The 19,587-nt window shown below is 32.9% G+C and overlaps 1 protein-coding gene across 1 annotated transcript in view; it reads left to right on the top strand.

The window, feature by feature from the left end:
- Positions 1–18,462, top strand: part of LOC139898686 (WAT1-related protein At5g40240-like) — a 37,692-nt gene extending 19,230 nt beyond the window's left edge. Inside the window, exons 3-7 of the mRNA XM_071881442.1 lie at positions 12,131–12,244; positions 12,709–12,907; positions 12,982–13,140; positions 14,234–14,385; positions 18,042–18,462. Coding sequence (XP_071737543.1) covers positions 12,131–12,244; positions 12,709–12,907; positions 12,982–13,140; positions 14,234–14,385; positions 18,042–18,192 — 775 coding nt within the window. The 3' untranslated portion in view covers positions 18,193–18,462. The remainder of the gene's footprint in view (positions 1–12,130; positions 12,245–12,708; positions 12,908–12,981; positions 13,141–14,233; positions 14,386–18,041) is intronic.
- Positions 18,463–19,587: the final 1,125 nt, after the last annotated feature.

The raw sequence follows: 19,587 nt of genomic DNA, 5'->3' as shown, positions 1-19,587 counted from the left end.
CTTCAAATTACTAATAAGATGTAGCTTCGTGTTGCCCTTTTCTCCGTACACCATTAAGGGTTTTCCTTTTTCTCGTATAATGCGAATTGTATTTTTGTAACAAACGATCTCTGCTTTCACTTCTTTCAACCAGTCCATACCGATTATCACATCAAAACTCCCTAACTCTACTGGTATCAAATCAATCTTAAATGTTTCGCTAACCAGTTTAATTTCTCGATTCCGACATATATTATCTGCTGAAATTAATTTACCAGTTGCTAATTCGAGTAAAAATTTACTATCCAAAGGCGTCAATGGACAACTTAATTTAGCACAAAAATCTCTACTCATATAGCTTCTATCCGCACCCGAATCAAATAAAACGTAAGCAGATTTATTGTCAATAAGAAACGTACCCGTAACAAGCTCCGGGTCTTCTTGTGCCTCTGCCGCATTAATATTGAAAACTCTTCCTTGGCCTTGTCCATTCGTGTTCTCCTGGTTTGGGCAATTTCTGATAATGTGGCCCGGTTTTCCTCATTTATAACAAACTACATTGGCATAACTTGCTCCGACACTACTTGCTCCGCCATTACTCGTTCCGACACCATTTGTTCCTTTCGTTCTATTAACCCCTGGTCCGTAGACCTCACACTTCGCCGCGCTATGACCATTTCTTTTACACTTGTTGCAAAATTTGGTGCAGAACCCCGAGTGATACTTTTCACACCTTTGGCATAGCTGCTTCTGATTGTTGTTGTTGTTGCGGTTATTATTGTTGTTGGGATGATTGTTGTTGTTGTTGTTGTTGTTGTTGTTGTTGTTGTTGTTGTTGTTGTTGTTGTTGTTGTTGTTGTTGTTGTTGTTGTTGTTGTTGTTGTTGTTGTTGTTGTTGGGCCGTTTGTTGTAGTTGCAATTGATGTTGCGATTGTTGGGATAATTGTTGCGATTATTGTTGTAATTGCTGTTGTTATTGTATTGGTGATTCTTATCACCGTTTTCCTCCCACTTTCTTTTGACTTGCTTCACATTGGCCTCTTCAGCAGTCTGTTCTTTAATTCTTTCTTCAATCTGGTTCACTAGTTTGTGAGCCATTCTACATGCCTGTTGTATGGAGGCGGGCTCGTGTTGAAATGTCCCGTTCTTATAGATTAAAAACGTTCCATATTAATTGATTTCGTTGCGAGGTTTTGACCTCTATATGAGACGTTTTTCAAAGACTGCATTCATTTTTAAAACAAACCATAACCTTTATTTCATAAATAAAGGTTTAAAAAGGTTTACGTAGATTATCAAATAATGATAATCTAAAATATCCTGTGTACACACGACCATTACATAATGGTTTACAATACAAATATGTTACATCGAAATCAGTTTCTTGAATGCAGTTTTTACACAATATCATACAAACATGGACTCTAAATCTTGTCCTTATTTTAGTATGCAACAGCGGAAGCTCTTAATATTCACCTGAGAATAAACATGCTTTAAACGTCAACAAAAATGTTGGTGAGTTATAGGTTTAACCTATATATATCAAATCGTAACAATAGACCACAAGATTTCATATTTCAATACACATCCCATACATAGAGATAAAAATCATTCATATGGTGAACACCTGGTAACCGACATTAACAAGATGCATATATAAGAATATCCCCATCATTCCGGGACACCCTTCGGATATGATATAAATTTCGAAGTACTAAAGCATCCGGTACTTTGGATGGGGTTTGTTAGGCCCAATAGATCTATCTTTAGGATTCGCGTCAATTAGGGTGTCTGTTCCCTAATTCTTAGATTACCAGACTTAATAAAAAGGGGCATATTCGATTTCGATAATTCAACCATAGAATGTAGTTTCACGTACTTGTGTCTATTTTGTAAATCATTTATAAAACCTGCATGTATTCTCATCCCAAAAATATTAGATTTTAAAAGTGGGACTATAACTCACTTTCACAGATTTTTACTTCGTCGGGAAGTAAGACTTGGCCACTGGTTGATTCACGAACCTATAACAATATATACATATATATCAAAGTATGTTCAAAATATATTTACAACACTTTTAATATATTTTGATGTTTTAAGTTTATTAAGTCAGCTGTCCTCGTTAATAACCTACAACTAGTTGTCCACAGTTAGATGTACAGAAATAAATCGATAAATATTATCTTGAATCAATCCACGACCCAGTGTATACGTATCTCAGTATTGATCACAACTCAAACTATATATATTTTGGAATCAACCTCAACCCTGTATAGCTAACTCCAACATTCACATATAGAGTGTCTATGGTTGTTCCGAAATATATATAGATGTGTTGACATGATAGGTCGAAACATTGTATACGTGTCTATGGTATCTCAAGATTACATAATATACAATACAAGTTGATTAAGTTTTGGTTGGAATAGATTTGTTACCAATTTTCACGTAGCTAAAATGAGAAAAATTATCCAATCTTGTTTTACCCAACTTCTTCATTTTAAATCCGTTTTGAGTGAATCAAATTGCTATGGTTTCATATTGAACTCTATTTTATGAATCTAAACAGAAAAAGTATAGGTTTATAGTCGGAAAAATAAGTTACAAGTCGTTTTTGTAAAGGTAGTCATTTCAGTCGAAAGAACGACGTCTAGATGACCATTTTAGAAAACATACTTCCACTTTGAGTTTAACCATAATTTTTAGATATAGTTTCATGTTCATAATAAAAATCATTTTCTCAGAATAACAACTTTTAAATCAAAGTTTATCATAGTTTTTAATTAACTAACCCAAAACAGCCCGCGGTGTTACTACGACGGTTTAAATCCGGTTTTACGGTGTTTTTCGTGTTTCCAGGTTTTAAATCATTAAGTTAGCATATCATATAGATATATAACATGTGTTTAGTTGATTTTAAAAGTCAAGTTAGAAGGATTAACTTTTGTTTTCGAACAAGTTTAGAATTAACTAAACTATGTTCTAGTGATTACAAGTTTAAACCTTCGAATAAGATAGCTTTATATATATGAATCGAATGATGTTATGAACATCATTACTACCTTAAGTTCCTTGGATAAACCTACTGGAAAAGAGAAAAATGGATCTAGCTTCAACGGATCCTTGGATGGCTCGAAGTTCTTGAAGCAGAATCATGACACGAAAACAAGTTCAAGTAAGATCATCACTTGAAATAAGATTGTTATAGTTATAGAAATTGAACCAAAGTTTGAATATGATTATTACCTTGTATTAGAATGATAACCTACTGTAAGAAACAAAGATTTCTTGAGGTTGGATGATCACCTTACAAGATTGGAAGTGAGCTAGCAAACTTGAAAGTATTCTTGATTTTATGTAACTTGAACTTGTAGAATATATGAAGAACACTTAGAACTTGAAGATAGAACTTGAGAGAGATCAATTAGATGAAGAAAATTGAAGAATGAAAGTGTTTGTAGGTGTTTTTGGTCGTTGGTGTATGGATTAGATATAAAGGATATGTAATTTTGTTTTCATGTAAATAAGTCATGAATGATTACTCATATTTTTGTAATTTTATGAGATATTTCATGCTAGTTGCCAAATGATGGTTCCCACATGTGTTAGGTGACTCACATGGGCTGCTAAGAGCTGATCATTGGAGTGTATATACCAATAGTACATACATCTAAAAGCTGTGTATTGTACGAGTACGAATACGGGTGCATACGAGTAGAATTGTTGATGAAACTGAACGAGGATGTAATTGTAAGCATTTTTGTTAAGTAGAAGTATTTTGATAAGTGTATTGAAGTCTTTCAAAAGTGTATAAATACATATTAAAACACTACATGTATATACATTTTAACTGAGTCGTTAAGTCATCGTTAGTCGTTACATGTAAGTGTTGTTTTGAAACCTTTAGGTTAACGATCTTGTTAAATGTTGTTAACCCAATGTTTATAATATCAAATGAGATTTTAAATTATTATATTATCATGATATTATCATGTATGAATATCTCTTAATATGATATATATACATTAAATGTCTTTACAACGATAATCGTTACATATATGTCTCGTTTAAAAATCATTAAGTTAGTAGTCTTGTTTTTACATATGTAGTTCATTGTTAATATACTTAATGATATGTTTACTTATCATAGTATCATGTTAACTATATATATATCCATATATATATCATCATATAGTTTTTACAAGTTTTAACGTTCGTGAATCACCGGTCAACTTGGGTGGTCAATTGTCTATATGAAACATATTTCAATTAATCAAGTCTTAACAAGTTTGATTGCTTAACATGTTGGAAACATTTAATCATGTAAATATCAATCTCATTTAATATATATAAACATGGAAAAGTTCGGGTCACTACACGTGTGAACTTATATCTTCTCGGATTCTTTCCGGTAATCCTTTCACAAACGCGTCGATCTTCTCTTCCTCATCTTCGAATGCTCCCGGACACAATAGGCACAATTCTGTGAATCGTCTTTCGTACGTGGTAATATCAAATCCTTGGGTTCGTAACCCTCTAAGTTCTGTCTTGAGCTTATTGACCTCGGTTCTGGGACGGTACTTCTCGTTCATCAAGTGCTTGAATGCTGACCACGGTAGTGCGTACGCATCGTCTTGTCCCACTTGCTCTAGATAGGTATTCCACCATGTTAACGCAGAACCTGTGAAGGTATGCGTAGCGTACTTTACTTTGTCCTCTTCAGTACACTTACTTATGGCAAACACCGATTCGACCTTCTCGGTCCACCGTTTCAATCCGATCGGTCCTTCGGTTCCATCAAATTCCAAAGGTTTGCAGGCAGTGAATTCTTTGTAGGTGCATCCTACACGATTTCCTGTACTGCTAGATCCAAGGTTATTGTTGGTATGTAGCGCAGCCTGTACTGCGGCTATGTTTGAAGCTAGAAAAGTACGGAATTCCTCTTCATTCATATTCACGGTGTGTCGAGTAGTCGGTGCCATTTCCTTCAAAATAGTCAAATGGAACAAGTTAATCATACAGAATATTAAGAGTAGTTAATAGTATTTCGTAGCATAATATGAACTCATTTATAAAAGCTTTTTCTTCATATTAGCGTTTTATAAGTTTAAATTCGGGTAGTACCTACCCGTTAAGTTCATACTTAGTAGCTAATATACAATTCAACTACTACAATTCTATATGAAAAACTGATTATAATAATATTTCGCGTTCAAAATTTTATACAATATTTTACAAACTTACAATACCGCTTATTTTACATAAAGCATGAAATATAGCACACAATAACTTTGATACAAGATAGTTGTGAAGATAATTCTAGCTAGTACACAAGTCGTTCAGCAAAGGCAATAAAGACACGCAATTCATACGTCCAGAAACAAGTCATGCATTCTGGTTTTACTAGGACTACTTCCCATCCTTGGTCTTGTGGAACATAACCGTTATGGCCGTTGATAAGACAGCGTGTTGTAACGTCGTCAAAGGGACGAGGGTTACGTAATGTCCAACAGTCCCGTAACAATCTAAAAACCTCATTTCTTACCCCAATTACCGACTCCATCACTTGTGGGAACGTTTTGTTTAATAGTTGTAGGCCGATGTTCTTGTTCTCACTTTGGTGAGAAGCGAACATTACTAATCCGTAAGCATAACATGCTTCTTTATGTTGCATGTTAGCCGCTTTTTCTAAATCACGAAGTCCAATATTCGGATATATTGAGTCAAAATAATTTCTTAACCCATTGCGTAAAATAGCATTTGGGTTCCCCGCAATATATGCGTCAAAGTAAACACATCGTAACTTATGGATTTCCCAATGTGATATCCCCCATCTTTCGAACGAAAGCCTTTTATAAACCAAGGCATTCTTGGAACGTTCTTCGAATGTCTTACAAACTGATCTCGCCTTAAATAGTTGTGCCGAAGAATTCTGACCGACTCTAGACAAGATTTCATCAATCATGTCTCCGGGTAGGTCTCTTAAAATATTGGGTTGTCTATCCATTTTGTGTTTTTATACTGTAAAATAGACAAGAGTTAGATTCATAAAAAAAATACTTATTAATACAAGCAATTTTTACATATATCATAAAGCATAAGCACACTATATTACATATATTACACCACACGAATACAACTATCTTATTCCGACTCGCTTGTTTCTTCTTCTTCGGTTTTGGTTCGTTTTGCCAAGTTTCTAGGGATATATGATGTTCCCCTAATACGAGCCGTCGTTTTCCATATTGGTTTAGAAAAACCTGGTGGTTTAGAGGTTCCCGGGTCATTGTTACAACTTAAGGACTTCGGGGGTTGACGATACATATAAAGTTCATCGGGGTTGGAATTAGATTTCTCTATTTTTATGCCCTTACCCTTATTATTTTCTTTTGCCTTTTTAAATTCAGTTGGGGTAATTTCTATAACATCATCGGAATTCTCGTCAGAATCCGATTCATCGGAGAATTGGTAATCCTCCCAATATTTTGCTTCCTTAGCGGAAACACCATTGACCATAATTAACCTTGGTCGATTGGTTGAGGATTTTCTTTTACTCAACCGTTTTATTATTTCCCCCACCGGTTCTATTTCCTCATCCGGTTCCGATTCTTCTTCCGGTTCCGATTCTTCTTCTGGTTCCGACTCTTCTTCCGGTTCCTCTTCGGGAACTTGTGAATCAGTCCACGAATCATTCCAATTTACATTTGACTCTTCATTATTATTAGGTGAGTCAATGGGACTTGTTCTAGAGGTAGACATCTATCACATAATATCAAACGCGTTAAGAGATTAATATATCACATAATATTCACATATTAAAAATATATAGTTTTCAACAAAATTTGTTAAGCAATCATTTTTCAAGTAAACACGATCGAAGTCCAGACTCACTAATGCATCCTAACAAACTCGATAAGACACACTAATGCAAAATTCTGGTTCTCTAAGACCAACGCTCTGATACCAACTGAAATGTCCCGTTCTTATTGATTAAAAACGTTCCATATTAATTGATTTCGTTGCGAGGTTTTGACCTCTATATGAGACGTTTTTTAAAGACTGCATTCATTTTTAAAACAAACCATAACCTTTATTTCATAAATAAAGGTTTAAAAAGCTTTACGTAGATTATCAAATAATGATAATCTAAAATATCCTGTTTACACACGACCATTACATAATGGTTTACAATACAAATATGTTACATCGAAATCAATTTCTTGAATGCAGTTTTTACACAGTATCATACAAACATGGACTTCAAATCTTGTCCTTATTTTAGTATGCAACAGCGGAAGCTCTTAGTATTCACCTGAGAATAAACATGCTTTAAACGTCAACAAAAATGTTGGTGAGTTATAGGTTTAACCTATATATATCAAATCGTAACAATAGACCACAAGATTTCATATTTCAATACACATCCCATACATAGAGATAAAAATCATTCATATGGTGAACACCTGGTAACCGACATTAACAAGATGCATATTTAAGAATATCCCCATCATTCCGGGACACCCTTCGGATATGATATAATTTTCGAAGTACTAAAGCATCCGGTACTTTGGATGGGGTTTGTTAGGCCCAATAGATCTATCTTTAGGATTCGCGTCAATTAGGGTGTCTGTTCCCTAATTCTTAGATTACCAGACTTAATAAAAAGGGGCATATTCGATTTCGATAATTCAACCATAGAATGTAGTTTCGCGTACTTGTGCCTATTTTGTAAATCATTTATAAAACCTGCATGTATTCTCATCCCAAAAATATTAGATTTTAAAAGTGGGACTATAACTCACTTTCACAGATTTTTACTTCGTCGAGAAGTAAGACTTGGCCACTGTTGATTCACGAACCTATAACAATATATACATGTATATTAAAGTATGTTCAAAATATATTTACAACACTTTTAATATATTTTGATGTTTTAAGTTTATTAAGTCAGCTGTCCTCGTTAGTAACCTACAACTAGTTGTCCACAGTTAGATGTACAGAAATAAATCGATAAATATTATCTTGAATCAATCCACGACCCAGTGTATACGTATCTCAGTATTGATCACAACTCAAACTATATATATTTTGGAATCAACCTCAACCCTGTATAGCTAACTCCAACATTCACATATAGAGTGTCTATGGTTGTTCCGAAATATATATAGATGTGTCGACATGATAGGTCGAAACATTGTATACGTGTCTATGGTATCTCAAGATTACATAATATACAATACAAGTTGATTAAGTTATGGTTGGAATAGATTTGTTACCAATTTTCACGTAGCTAAAATGAGAAAAATTATCCAATCTTGTTTTACCCATAACTTCTTCATTTTAAATCCGTTTTGAGTGAATCAAATTGCTATGGTTTTATATTGAACTCTATTTTATGAATCTAAACAGAAAAAGTATAGGTTTATAGTCAGAAAAATAAGTTACAAGTCGTTTTTGTAAAGGTAGTCATTTCAGTCGAAAGAACGACGTCTAGATGACCATTTTAGAAAACATACTTCCACTTTGAGTTTAACCATAATTTTTGGATATAGTTTCATGTTCATAATAAAAATCATTTTCTCAGAATAACAACTTTTAAATCAAAGTTTATCATAGTTTTTAATTAACTAACCCAAAATAGCCCGCGGTGTTACTAAGACGGCGTAAATCCGGTTTTACGGTGTTTTTCGTGTTTCCAGGTTTTAAATCATTAAGTTAGCATATAATATAGATATAGAACATGTGTTTAGTTAATTTTAAAAGTCAAGTTAGAAGGATTAACTTTTGTTTGCGAACAAGTTTAGAATTAACTAAACTATGTTCTAGTGATTACGAGTTTAAACCTTCGAATAAGATAGTTTTATATATATGAATCGAATGATGTTATGAACATCATTACTACCTCAAGTTTAGTAGGTAAACCTACTGGAAGTGACAAGAAATGATCTAGCTTCAAAGGATCTTGGATGGCTTGAAAGTTCTTGAAGTAGGATCATGACACAAAAACAAGTTCAAGTAAGATTTTTACTCGAATTAAGATAGTTTATAGTTATAGAAATTGAATCAAAGTTTGAATATGAATATTACCTTGAATAAGAAAGATAACCTACTGTATATAACAAAGGTTTCTTGATCTTAGATGATTACTTGGAATGGATTAGAAAGCTTGAAAGTAAATTAGTAAACTTGAAGGGATTTTTGAAGTGTTCTTGAAGTGTTCTTCCTATGATGATTATAGCTTGATTCTTGAAGTGATTTTTGATGAAGATGATGATTAACTACTGAAAAAATACGTTCATAATAGTGTGTGTGTGTTGAGAGAGAATTAGAAAGAGAATTGGAAGTGAAATGGAGTGAATGATGAGTGGTAATTGGTGAGTGGGGTTAAAAGGAGTTCTAGTTAGTTGACTAGCTCATGGTAGAAGTTAAAATTGATTAGTCATACATGACATAATCAAGAGTGGAATCCCATGCTAGTTCCTATTGGTATATACCCATAGTAAGTACGTTTTGAAGCTGTGTATAATACGGGTAAGAATACGACTAGAATTCTTGATGAAAGAAAAGAATGGGAAAGTAACTGTAACCATTTTCGTTAAGTATGAGTGTTTTGATATATGTCTTGAAGTCTTCCAAAAGTATTTTAATACATCTAAATACACTACATGTATATACATTTTAACTGAGTCGTTAAGTCATCGTTAGTCGTTACATGTAAGTGTTGTTTTGAAACCTTTAAGTTAACGATCTCAATTAATGTTGTTAACCCATTGTTTATTATATCTAATGAGATGTTAAATTATTATATTATCATGATATTATGATATATTAATATATCTTAATATGATATATATACATTTAAATGTCATTACAACGATAATCGTTACATATATGTCTCGTTTCGAAATCCTTAAGTTAGTAGTCTTGTTTATATGTATATAACTCATTGTTAATATACTTATGGAGATACTTACTTATCATAATCTCATGTTAACCATATGTATATCCATATATATATCGCCATGTCGTTTTTACAAGTTTTAACGTTCGTGAATCGCCGGTCAACTTGGGTGGTCAATTGTCTATATGAAACATATTTCAATTAATCATGTCTTAACAAGTTTGATTGCTTAACATGTTGGAAACATTTAATCATGTAAATATCAATCTCAATTAATATATATAAACATGGAAAAGTTCGGGTCACTACAAGCGGGACCCAAAAGATCTTTTTTGAAATGATTATATTATTCGCTATGGCCTAAGATTATATAGATTATATTATTCGTTCTAAGTACTTCGATTCACGGAATCGGCCCTGACCATTTCAAACAAAGCTTATATGCTTCTCGACCCATTCTTTGAAACTATACCTTCAACCTTTATAAGATACACTGGTTTTCCAAACGAGGCTTATACGAATACGATATGGGAGACTCATAAGAAGAGCCCTTTGATGGACCTACTAATTTGTTAGAAATTGGGTATGGTTTGAATGTCCGGATTAATTCTTGAATCTTGTATTCACTTTCTCTATAAAGTATTTCGACCTAATGATTGCCTTAGTTTCACGAAGTCTTTAAAGGGATAAGATAAGAACTCAATTTGTGTTTTTAACAATGAAATCACAAATCAGATTGTTGAAGAAATTAGAATTATGTGTGTTGTGTTATGTAAGCAAAAGTGCCAAAACGAAATTAAGATATTCAGTTAATATTGGCTGTTAAACTGAAAGGGTACAACTCTTCAATTTGGCGGGAAAAGTTGCTACACGAAAAGGTGTAATTATTGACTGGAAACCTTTGGCAGACACCTTTTCGACAGGGGCGCTGCCTCTTGGACCCTCGCCAGAGGGCACAACCCCCTTGACCCCTGCCCGCTCACTTGGGAGCGGGGCCCCAGCCAGGGGCGCTGCCCATTGGTCCCCGTAAGGGGGCACAACCCCCTTGACCCCTGCCCACTCACCTAGGAGCGGTGCCCCAACCAGGGGCGCTGCCCCTTGGACCCCGCAAGGGGGCCCCTTGACTCCTGCCCGCTCACTTGGGAGCAGGGCTCCAGCCAAGGGCGCTGCCCCTTGGACACCGCCGGGGCTGCTGCCCCTTGAACCCCACAAGGGGCGCACCCCTTTACCCCAGCCATTTTCGCCTACGATATTGAGTCAACTCTTACGAGCGTGTACTCCACACTCACCGAACCCGTTAACAAGTATAACTCAATAGTCTTTGCTTACACATAAATCACAACTACCTAAAATATTGTTCGATCACACTAAAGTCACCAACACAATTTGCCAACGACCATAGGAGGTTCAAGAATCAACTCAAAAAAGCCTGTGAATCTCTCGGTGTGTCATTTTTTCATCACATAGAGCAAAAATGCCATTTTATTCTTAACCGAACGGTTGATTGCACCTTCCATTAAATGGTCTCTTTATTTGCAATCAAGTCCTTTTACTTTAATTAGGTTAGACATTATAACCAAGGGCAGAAGATAGGCTATAGCAAGAGGGGAAGAGCGGTAGTTGCCCCACCAGAGTTTTAACTTACAGCTAGCCCTTGTACATTAGGCGAGCTTAAGTAAATAAATTTTTATACATATATTATATACCCTACATGGTCACATAAAGAAAAAACGTTAAGGCTATGGTGGTTTTTACAACTACATTTTGTCATATTAGCGCAACTTGATTATTTCCTTCTCATCACTAACCCATCACACTACACTAGTATCCATGACATACCCCTATACCATCAAATGAACTCACTTAAATTAATAATTAATTAATATAATATACCAATTTTAATGCATAATGTACAAGAAACAAAAACAATGCTCCGTGATAAAATATGTTCTACAACCGCGTGGGGTACCGCGGCCATCCAACCAAGCTCTAATCACATTCACTGGTATCGGTGTTGTTGAAAGGGAGCTCCAACTACGCTCCCAACCATGGACCAATACTAGTGGTCTTACATTTTATGGTCTCGATTTTCTAATGATCTATACATTTTATGGTCTCGTCCCTTCGATAATAAAAATTCAAGTTACACCACTGATTATAAGACAAAACAAAACAGTTTCTCACTTTTGTAGAGTTAATGTATAATAATAAACATGTAATGAATATTTGGATGATGTAATATGACAGGTATATGTCACAAATATTTGGTTATATTGGTCTCAAGTATAGTTCTCCAACCCTGTCGTCAATCATGAGCAACCTTTCACCTGCTTTCACTTTCATACTTGCATACTTTTTCAGGTTTCACACTCATTCTCGTCCTTTGTTCATCTAACTGTCTCGTTTTGTTAAAAATGATAACGAAATCTCTACGAGCTATATCCAAAAATGATTAGAGTAAATTATACCGGTATTTGGTTCACATGATCGTCCTTATCTTTTGAAAAAATTACACTAATAGTCTATATGTTTTACATGAAATTACTTCAATCGTCCTTATCTTTTGAAAATTACGCCGAGCATCCCTGACTTACCTAAAAGTGTATATTTTTAAATAGGTCAGGGACGATTGATGTAATGTTTAAAAGATAATAACGATATGTTTGATTTCATGAAGACTACGTATACGGTTGCCGTGTACTACATAATCAATCAAGGACGATCGGTGTAATTTGTAAAAGATAAGGACGATTGATGTAATTTCATATAACTTATTATGTCATCTGTCAGTAATACTGTAAAAAAAATTTGGTTACGATTTCTAGGATGGAAACAGTACATTTGCGAAGCTATACTACTCAAGCCAAAATAATAGGAACGATAGTGTCGATTTCAGGAGCGATTATAGCAACATTCTATAGTGGTCCATCAGTTTTATCAAACTCGATTACCATGAATTGGATTGTAGGAGGGATTTTGCTAGCAAGTCAATATTTTCTACTTTCCCTTGCAATGGTTGCGCAGGTACTGAAATATATTGCGTCGTTTACCATTCAAAACCATAAATTTATACATGAGTATTGTCTAAATATTTGCAGGCGAAGATACTGCTAGTGTATGCAGTAGATATCATGTTAGTGTTCATATTTGGCATATGTGGATTGTTCGTAGCTGGAGTTGGAGGATTAGTCATGGCAAGAGATTTAGATGCATGGAAACTAAAACCGGATATCATTTTGGTCACTATACTATACATGGTACGCATCGAAATTGAAAGAATAAAATGTCTACATATGAGCTCAATAATTGACTGCTATCTCTGTCATAAATTAGATTTAGAGTTGAACTCTAAGACCTAACCCTGACAGTGAGGTGTAGTCCGATTTCGTATTTTTTGGGTAAAAAAATTGTTTTTTGACTCTGATGTGGCAATGTTATGGAGTAAAGTTAAATAGCTGAGTGTTAAATTTGATTGAATGAAAAAGTTTTGAGTGATATGGAAAAATATGAGTGGAAGTTTTTAGGGAAAAAATTAATAATAGAAATATATCCGTGTTATATCTTGATTGGATGAAAAAATTCTCACGCCAAATAATATTGTTAGAAAATAGGGTTGTAATTGATTATCCGATTGGTTCTTGAATTGTGTAATCACTTTCTCGATTAAGTATTTTGACCCTACAAGCCTCGGGTATCACGAATTCCTTATCGGGATAAGACAAGAACAAGATTTTATTCGAGGCAAGAAGATTCAAATCTAAGTGTATATGAGAATGTATTTTCTGTATATTTTTCGTATGTGAAAGCAAGTATGGCCAAAAACGAATATATTAATTCGGCAGTTAAAATTAAAGGGATGCAACCCTTCAATTCGGGCGGGAAAAACCGTTATAAAACAGTCATGCCTTTTGGCAAGAAAACCGGTTGGAAGGCAACTTGTCATGCCTTTTGGCGGGAAAACCGGTTGGAAGGCAACTTTTCAATGTAAACTACAGTGCATTTTCGGTTGAGGTTTCAGGGCGCTGCCCCTCGCGGGGTTCGGGGCACTTCCCCCTCGACCCCTGCCCGTAAAAGTTGGCTAGACACTATCGCAAATATAGCGGGGGTCAAGGGCCCCTTGCGGGGTCACCTCCGTCAAATTTTCCAGCATATCTAACGCCATGAATCTGACTCCTGGTTATTGGCAGTCTAATGGGGTTATATGTTCGACATGATGTTGGCGTCCTAACATATATATCATGATCTTAATTAAGTAATAAATCATAATGTCAAGTGTTAGATTAAGAAAAGCCAAAAAAAAAAAAAAACTGTATGTTGTATTTTACTATTTATTGCGGCTCATATATGCAGGGGTTTTCTTCTGGATTTGTTAACGTTGTGATACAAATGTGGGCGTTGCGTTTGAAAGGCCCTGTTTACGTATCAATGTTCAAGCCACTAACTATTGTGATAGCGCTCGTTATGGGTGTCTTGTTTCTCGGCGATTCATTACATCTTGGAAGGTAATTAATCTTTCACTGTTATCCTCTACCACGCTAACTATATACTAATGCCTCATCCGTCTAAGTATAATCACGTGTATGCTTAGATGCATCTTGTGTCTTGTTATTTACAAACAAGTAGTCAAAAATGAATAGGCTATGAACACACGTAGATAGTAATGATGACTCCGTATATAAACATACCAAATCTCTCTCGATTACGCATACAGACATACAGTTTAGAGTGTGCACTCATCAACCTGATATGGTAACAACATGGTTCAATTGTTATATGTCCTTAAATGCTAAATGTAGTACTCCTGTATTGGAATGAATCGACCAAAATGCTAATTTTATTTGTGTAAACATTATTAATTTTAAAATATTCGTATCTTTATCTTGTATCTTGTTATTCGTCTGCAAACTGTAAATGATTATTTAAAATCAAGATTAGACATGACAAGAATATCTTAATAAGTTAAAATTAAAAGTACAAATATTGTCTTAATTATCAGTGGCGAATCTAGAATCGTAGTCACAGATGTCACTAATTAAAAGTTTAAAAACATTTACCTTGATTTTTTACCCTATCCAATGGTATCACTAGTTAAAAGTCTAATAAAATTTCACTAATATCGTGTATTTCACTGTTAACCCGTACTATCAGTGCCAATATAGTAGGTCTGCCCTAAATTACGAAGTAAAAGTAAAATAAGGCCGGTGATATTCACTCATATGTTGATATATCCAACATTTATTATGTAGTGAGTACTTATACTACACTTAATAATAATAAATATTCTCTCCGTCTTAATTTAATAGATTTATTTTTCATTTTGAGATGTTTTAGTTTAATAATTCATTTTCAAAATAAGGTAAAATTCTTTTGTATCTATATTTTATTATGTAAAACAAAAAAAAATGTAAAAAGTAAGAAGTAAAACAGAAAGTAGAAAAAGAAAAAAAAAATACAATGCAAGGATAATATTTTTTAAATTGTGTATTTTTTTTCTCCCTATTACTCTGTTATTAAATTGGGAAGAAGGGTACTAAATGTATGAATGCATATATCATCACTCATCTATCTATATAGTTATATAAAACTTTAAAAATAATAATGTTATCATTAAACTAATTATCCTTTAATTTTTATAATGATAATTTTATAATTATATATTAATTTAATTAAAAAATAATACGAAATCTTTTACAAAAAGAAATATTAATCTCTCCTAAATTGTAATTTTAATTTTTTAAAAAAATTTAAAAGGCATTTATTATCACTAATAATAATTATTTATATTAAAAATATAAATACTTAACTTTAAGCGAACTTTTTTATTATTATTACTTTTAATATAATAATTATAATTATAATTATTATATTATTAATATTCAAATTTAAATTCTTTTTAAAAAATTAATTATATTACATATGTATGCGAAAATACGTGTCTCTATATATTTATAAAAATAATGACAAGTTTCTTAGTCAAACGGATAATTAAAATATATGACTTTAGCATTTAAATTTGCTTAATATCTAAAATATTTCATTAAATTGTTTCGTTTAAAATGACCATTGATTTCACGTTTCTAAATATAAGACAAAATTTAATACGGAGTAAAATATATCATCACTCATTTCTAAATATAACACAAAAATTTAATAAACGGCACATTGGTTAAAAAGACATTTTGGAACTTACGCCCACATGGGCCACGTGACATATTTATTTCTTTTTCTATTTAGGAAATTGCACCTGATTTTTTTTTAGTTATTTCTAGTTTAATTTGCAACCATACAATAAAATGATTGTTTTGATAAATACTAGTTCACTGACCCGTGAATTCACGGATTTGGCGAAAGAAATGTACATTATAATATTAGTGTCATTAACCCGTTAATTATTATTTATTGCTCCTTATTTGGTAAAATTAATTGAATTTGAATATTTTTAACATATATAGTTTATTATAAAGTGTTTATAATATTAGTGTCATTCACATTGGTTTTGGTTTTAGTAATTTTATTAAATGAAAACATACTCAATTTTTAAACATTTAAGATTACTCGTATTCTAGAAATTTACAACACCACAATAGTTAATAAAGATATAATATAACGATCTTTTTTATTTATGTGGCTTTTCAAAAAAAGTTAATAAAAAATGATTTATTTCTATAAACTTTCGAAATCATATATATGTTACGTTGTAAAAAGTATTTATAAGTACGGTATTGACTACTATTAAAAACAACATCAAAACCTTATAATCATGTAGCACTTTCTACAAAGAACACATAAAGCAAAATACGTAAAACGTAAAGCGGATACGTAAAAAATAAAACATAAAAGTAAATGTAAAAATATAACATAAAATATACTGAAAGCGAAATGAAAACATAAACATAAACCATAAATTTAAAACGTTAATGCAAAATATAAAAGTAAAAAGGTAAACTCATGTGTGTATCAATGAAAGGGTATTTATAGATATTACTTGTTTATGTTATAATCTAAAATTTTATTTTATACTGAATTTAATACTGAGTAATTAATTCATTCATAGTACTTTTTATTTCAATTTTAACTATTCTTCTCAATTGGAAATAACAAAACATACACTCGTGTGTATATATGCAGTATATAATATACTCTTTTATCCAAAAATATTACAGTACTCCGTAACTTTCTTGTAAATAGATTAAAAACAAAAAATAGTTTCTCTTTGATATGAGGATTCCATACCCAAATGGCTGGGGGCTCGAAATCCCATTACTTTGTCACCTCAATAATATATGTCTATATTTTCTCTCTTTTGATTTTGACTAACCCAATAAAGTAATTGAAGAGAGTTTATTATTTTTATTATTGATTGATTAATTTTTATGTATGACATCATCCAATTTCCAAGTACAAATTTTAGAACACATTTTACAACTCTATAAAACACATGATGACCTCAACATCAACTCCAATTTATTAGATAGAATAGATAGATAGATAGATAACATTAAAATTGATCGGTTTAGACCACCCCTTATGGTTAGTTACCCGTCCGTTACCCGCTCATTACCCGTCATTACCCGTAATAAACCATAGGCACGAGCTAGTTACCCGCTTCCACCATGGATTTAACGGAAGTATGAAGGTTGGTTATAGTAATTGTGAGTCCCAATGGCTTTTTATTGTTTGAACTTGATGCTTTATTGCTTGTACATTGTATATTAAGAGGAGTATTTTTTTAGCCATTATAGGGAGTGTTTAGTTATGGGTTAGTTATAGAATATTAGTGTTGATGTAGCGCTGATGTGGAAGGTTAAGAGGATGAATAGTTTAGTTACGATAGGGAGTGGCGTTACTATTTTTATACATCGACTGAGTTGTACGGGATAATTTATCATCATTTTTATGTTAGATTTATGATTAGACAAATAAAATACTATTAATCACTTTGCAAATTAATACTACGAGTATATTGTTTTTATTACTAAGTTTCTAGAAAATTATTTTTTCCACAAAATCGAGTCTTAAAAGATTGCGAAAAAAGTAAAAGGCTATTATTTTTCCTTTTTACAATATATTTTCAAGTATTTTCAAAAATAAGGTTGTTAACAAAGTGAAGTTAATTTATTTAAAGGGTTAAAAAGTTGTATATTGTTATGTGGTGCAGTGTTGTGGGGGGCTCAATCATAACAATAGGTTTTTATGGAGTGGTGTGGGGTAAGGCCAAAGAAGAAGGTCAGGTATCGACTCAAACCACTGATCCTCTTCTCGAACCACATGATGATGCTCTTGAACAAGGTTCATTTATTTCCAGTTGAAGTACCAATTTACCTATATATTCCCACAAATTTTATAAAATTGTGTGATTCAATAAATGAGAAAAGAGAAGCTAGAAAAAGAAAAAAAAAATCTGATAAAACTGGTTCTACTCTCCTAGTACCATGTTATTTTGTGAAATTTAATTTGTAAATTTTTAGCAATTTGCTCGTATTGTTTTAAAGTAAAATGTAATTCCTATAGAAACTATAGTCTAGATATTTTGGTAGTTTGTCTATATGTTACCACATTCGTTTAGTTGTTTAATATATGTGACCGTCGAATCTTGTTCGTGTTAATTTCAACAATTTAACTCTTCTAGCATTTTCTTTAGTTTATATTGGTTAAGTAATCATTGTTAAATGATTACATATGGATGTCCTTGTTAAATGATAGGTTAGACTCAAGTTTAATCTACAGGCTTAGGTCCATTAGATTTTCTAGGATTATGTACTTTACAAATAGTGGTTAATGTAATCAATAATATTCACGGAAATTCATTGTCTAACATCGTATCAGAGCAGGTCTGATCCCAAGATTTAGTCGGTCGCCACGTACCACTGTTTCGTTACCGCCCGTCAAATCTTTTCTATTTGTTTCTAGTGCTGATAGACATGTCCGGTTTATAGGGTGTGTACAAGAGCAAATGTACAAGGTGTTAATTGTAATGATGCGTGATATATTGATATGATTAAACTAATACAACCATGACAATTCCAACTATAAAATAACCATCTACACAATTAACATAATGAGCTAATAAACTAATAGGCCCTTATAGAACACGGGTCAATAATACATATGCTAAATATACATTTGTCAAACATCCCCCGTAGTTGTAGCGGGGGCAGAGCGAAAGCTCAACTGGATCGGAACTCATCAAATAGCGTTGTGATATGACTAAAACGGACGGTTTTATTTGTGCGGTGTCGTTAGGTTGCAAAAGGTCAGAATCAGTTACCAAAATGGAGTAGTGGTTTTATTATTTATATTTAGCTGGGTTTCCTAGCTATAGTTCACCTACTTGTCTTCCTTTTAACGAGTAAGTGGTAAATATAACTCAGGTTCGTATTTTTGTATGTTTGCTCAGTAATGTGGGACAAAAGTGCGTATATAGTTAACCCTAGTGACAAGTGGTGATAGATTAAGATTAACTAATGTAATATAAGCTAGAAAGAATAAAAAGGGATAGATATGAAGAATAGAATACTGATGGGGAACTATCACGATAGTTTAACTTCCTAGAATAAACACTAAACATCAATCAACCAGGCTATAAACCTAACTGATTTATCACTAAGAGTTTAGGCTCTGAGGTTTCTGGCTAAGACGTATATCCCTACTACCAACACTAGCCTTAGAAGGTTTAAACGATCTTATGGATAGAATCCTAGGTA

This window comes from Rutidosis leptorrhynchoides, chromosome 3 (assembly GCF_046630445.1).
Source record: "Rutidosis leptorrhynchoides isolate AG116_Rl617_1_P2 chromosome 3, CSIRO_AGI_Rlap_v1, whole genome shotgun sequence".
Taxonomy (NCBI): domain Eukaryota; kingdom Viridiplantae; phylum Streptophyta; class Magnoliopsida; order Asterales; family Asteraceae; genus Rutidosis; species Rutidosis leptorrhynchoides.
The sequence above is the reverse complement of the archived record's forward strand: the minus strand, read 5'-3'. Positions and strand labels throughout refer to the sequence as shown.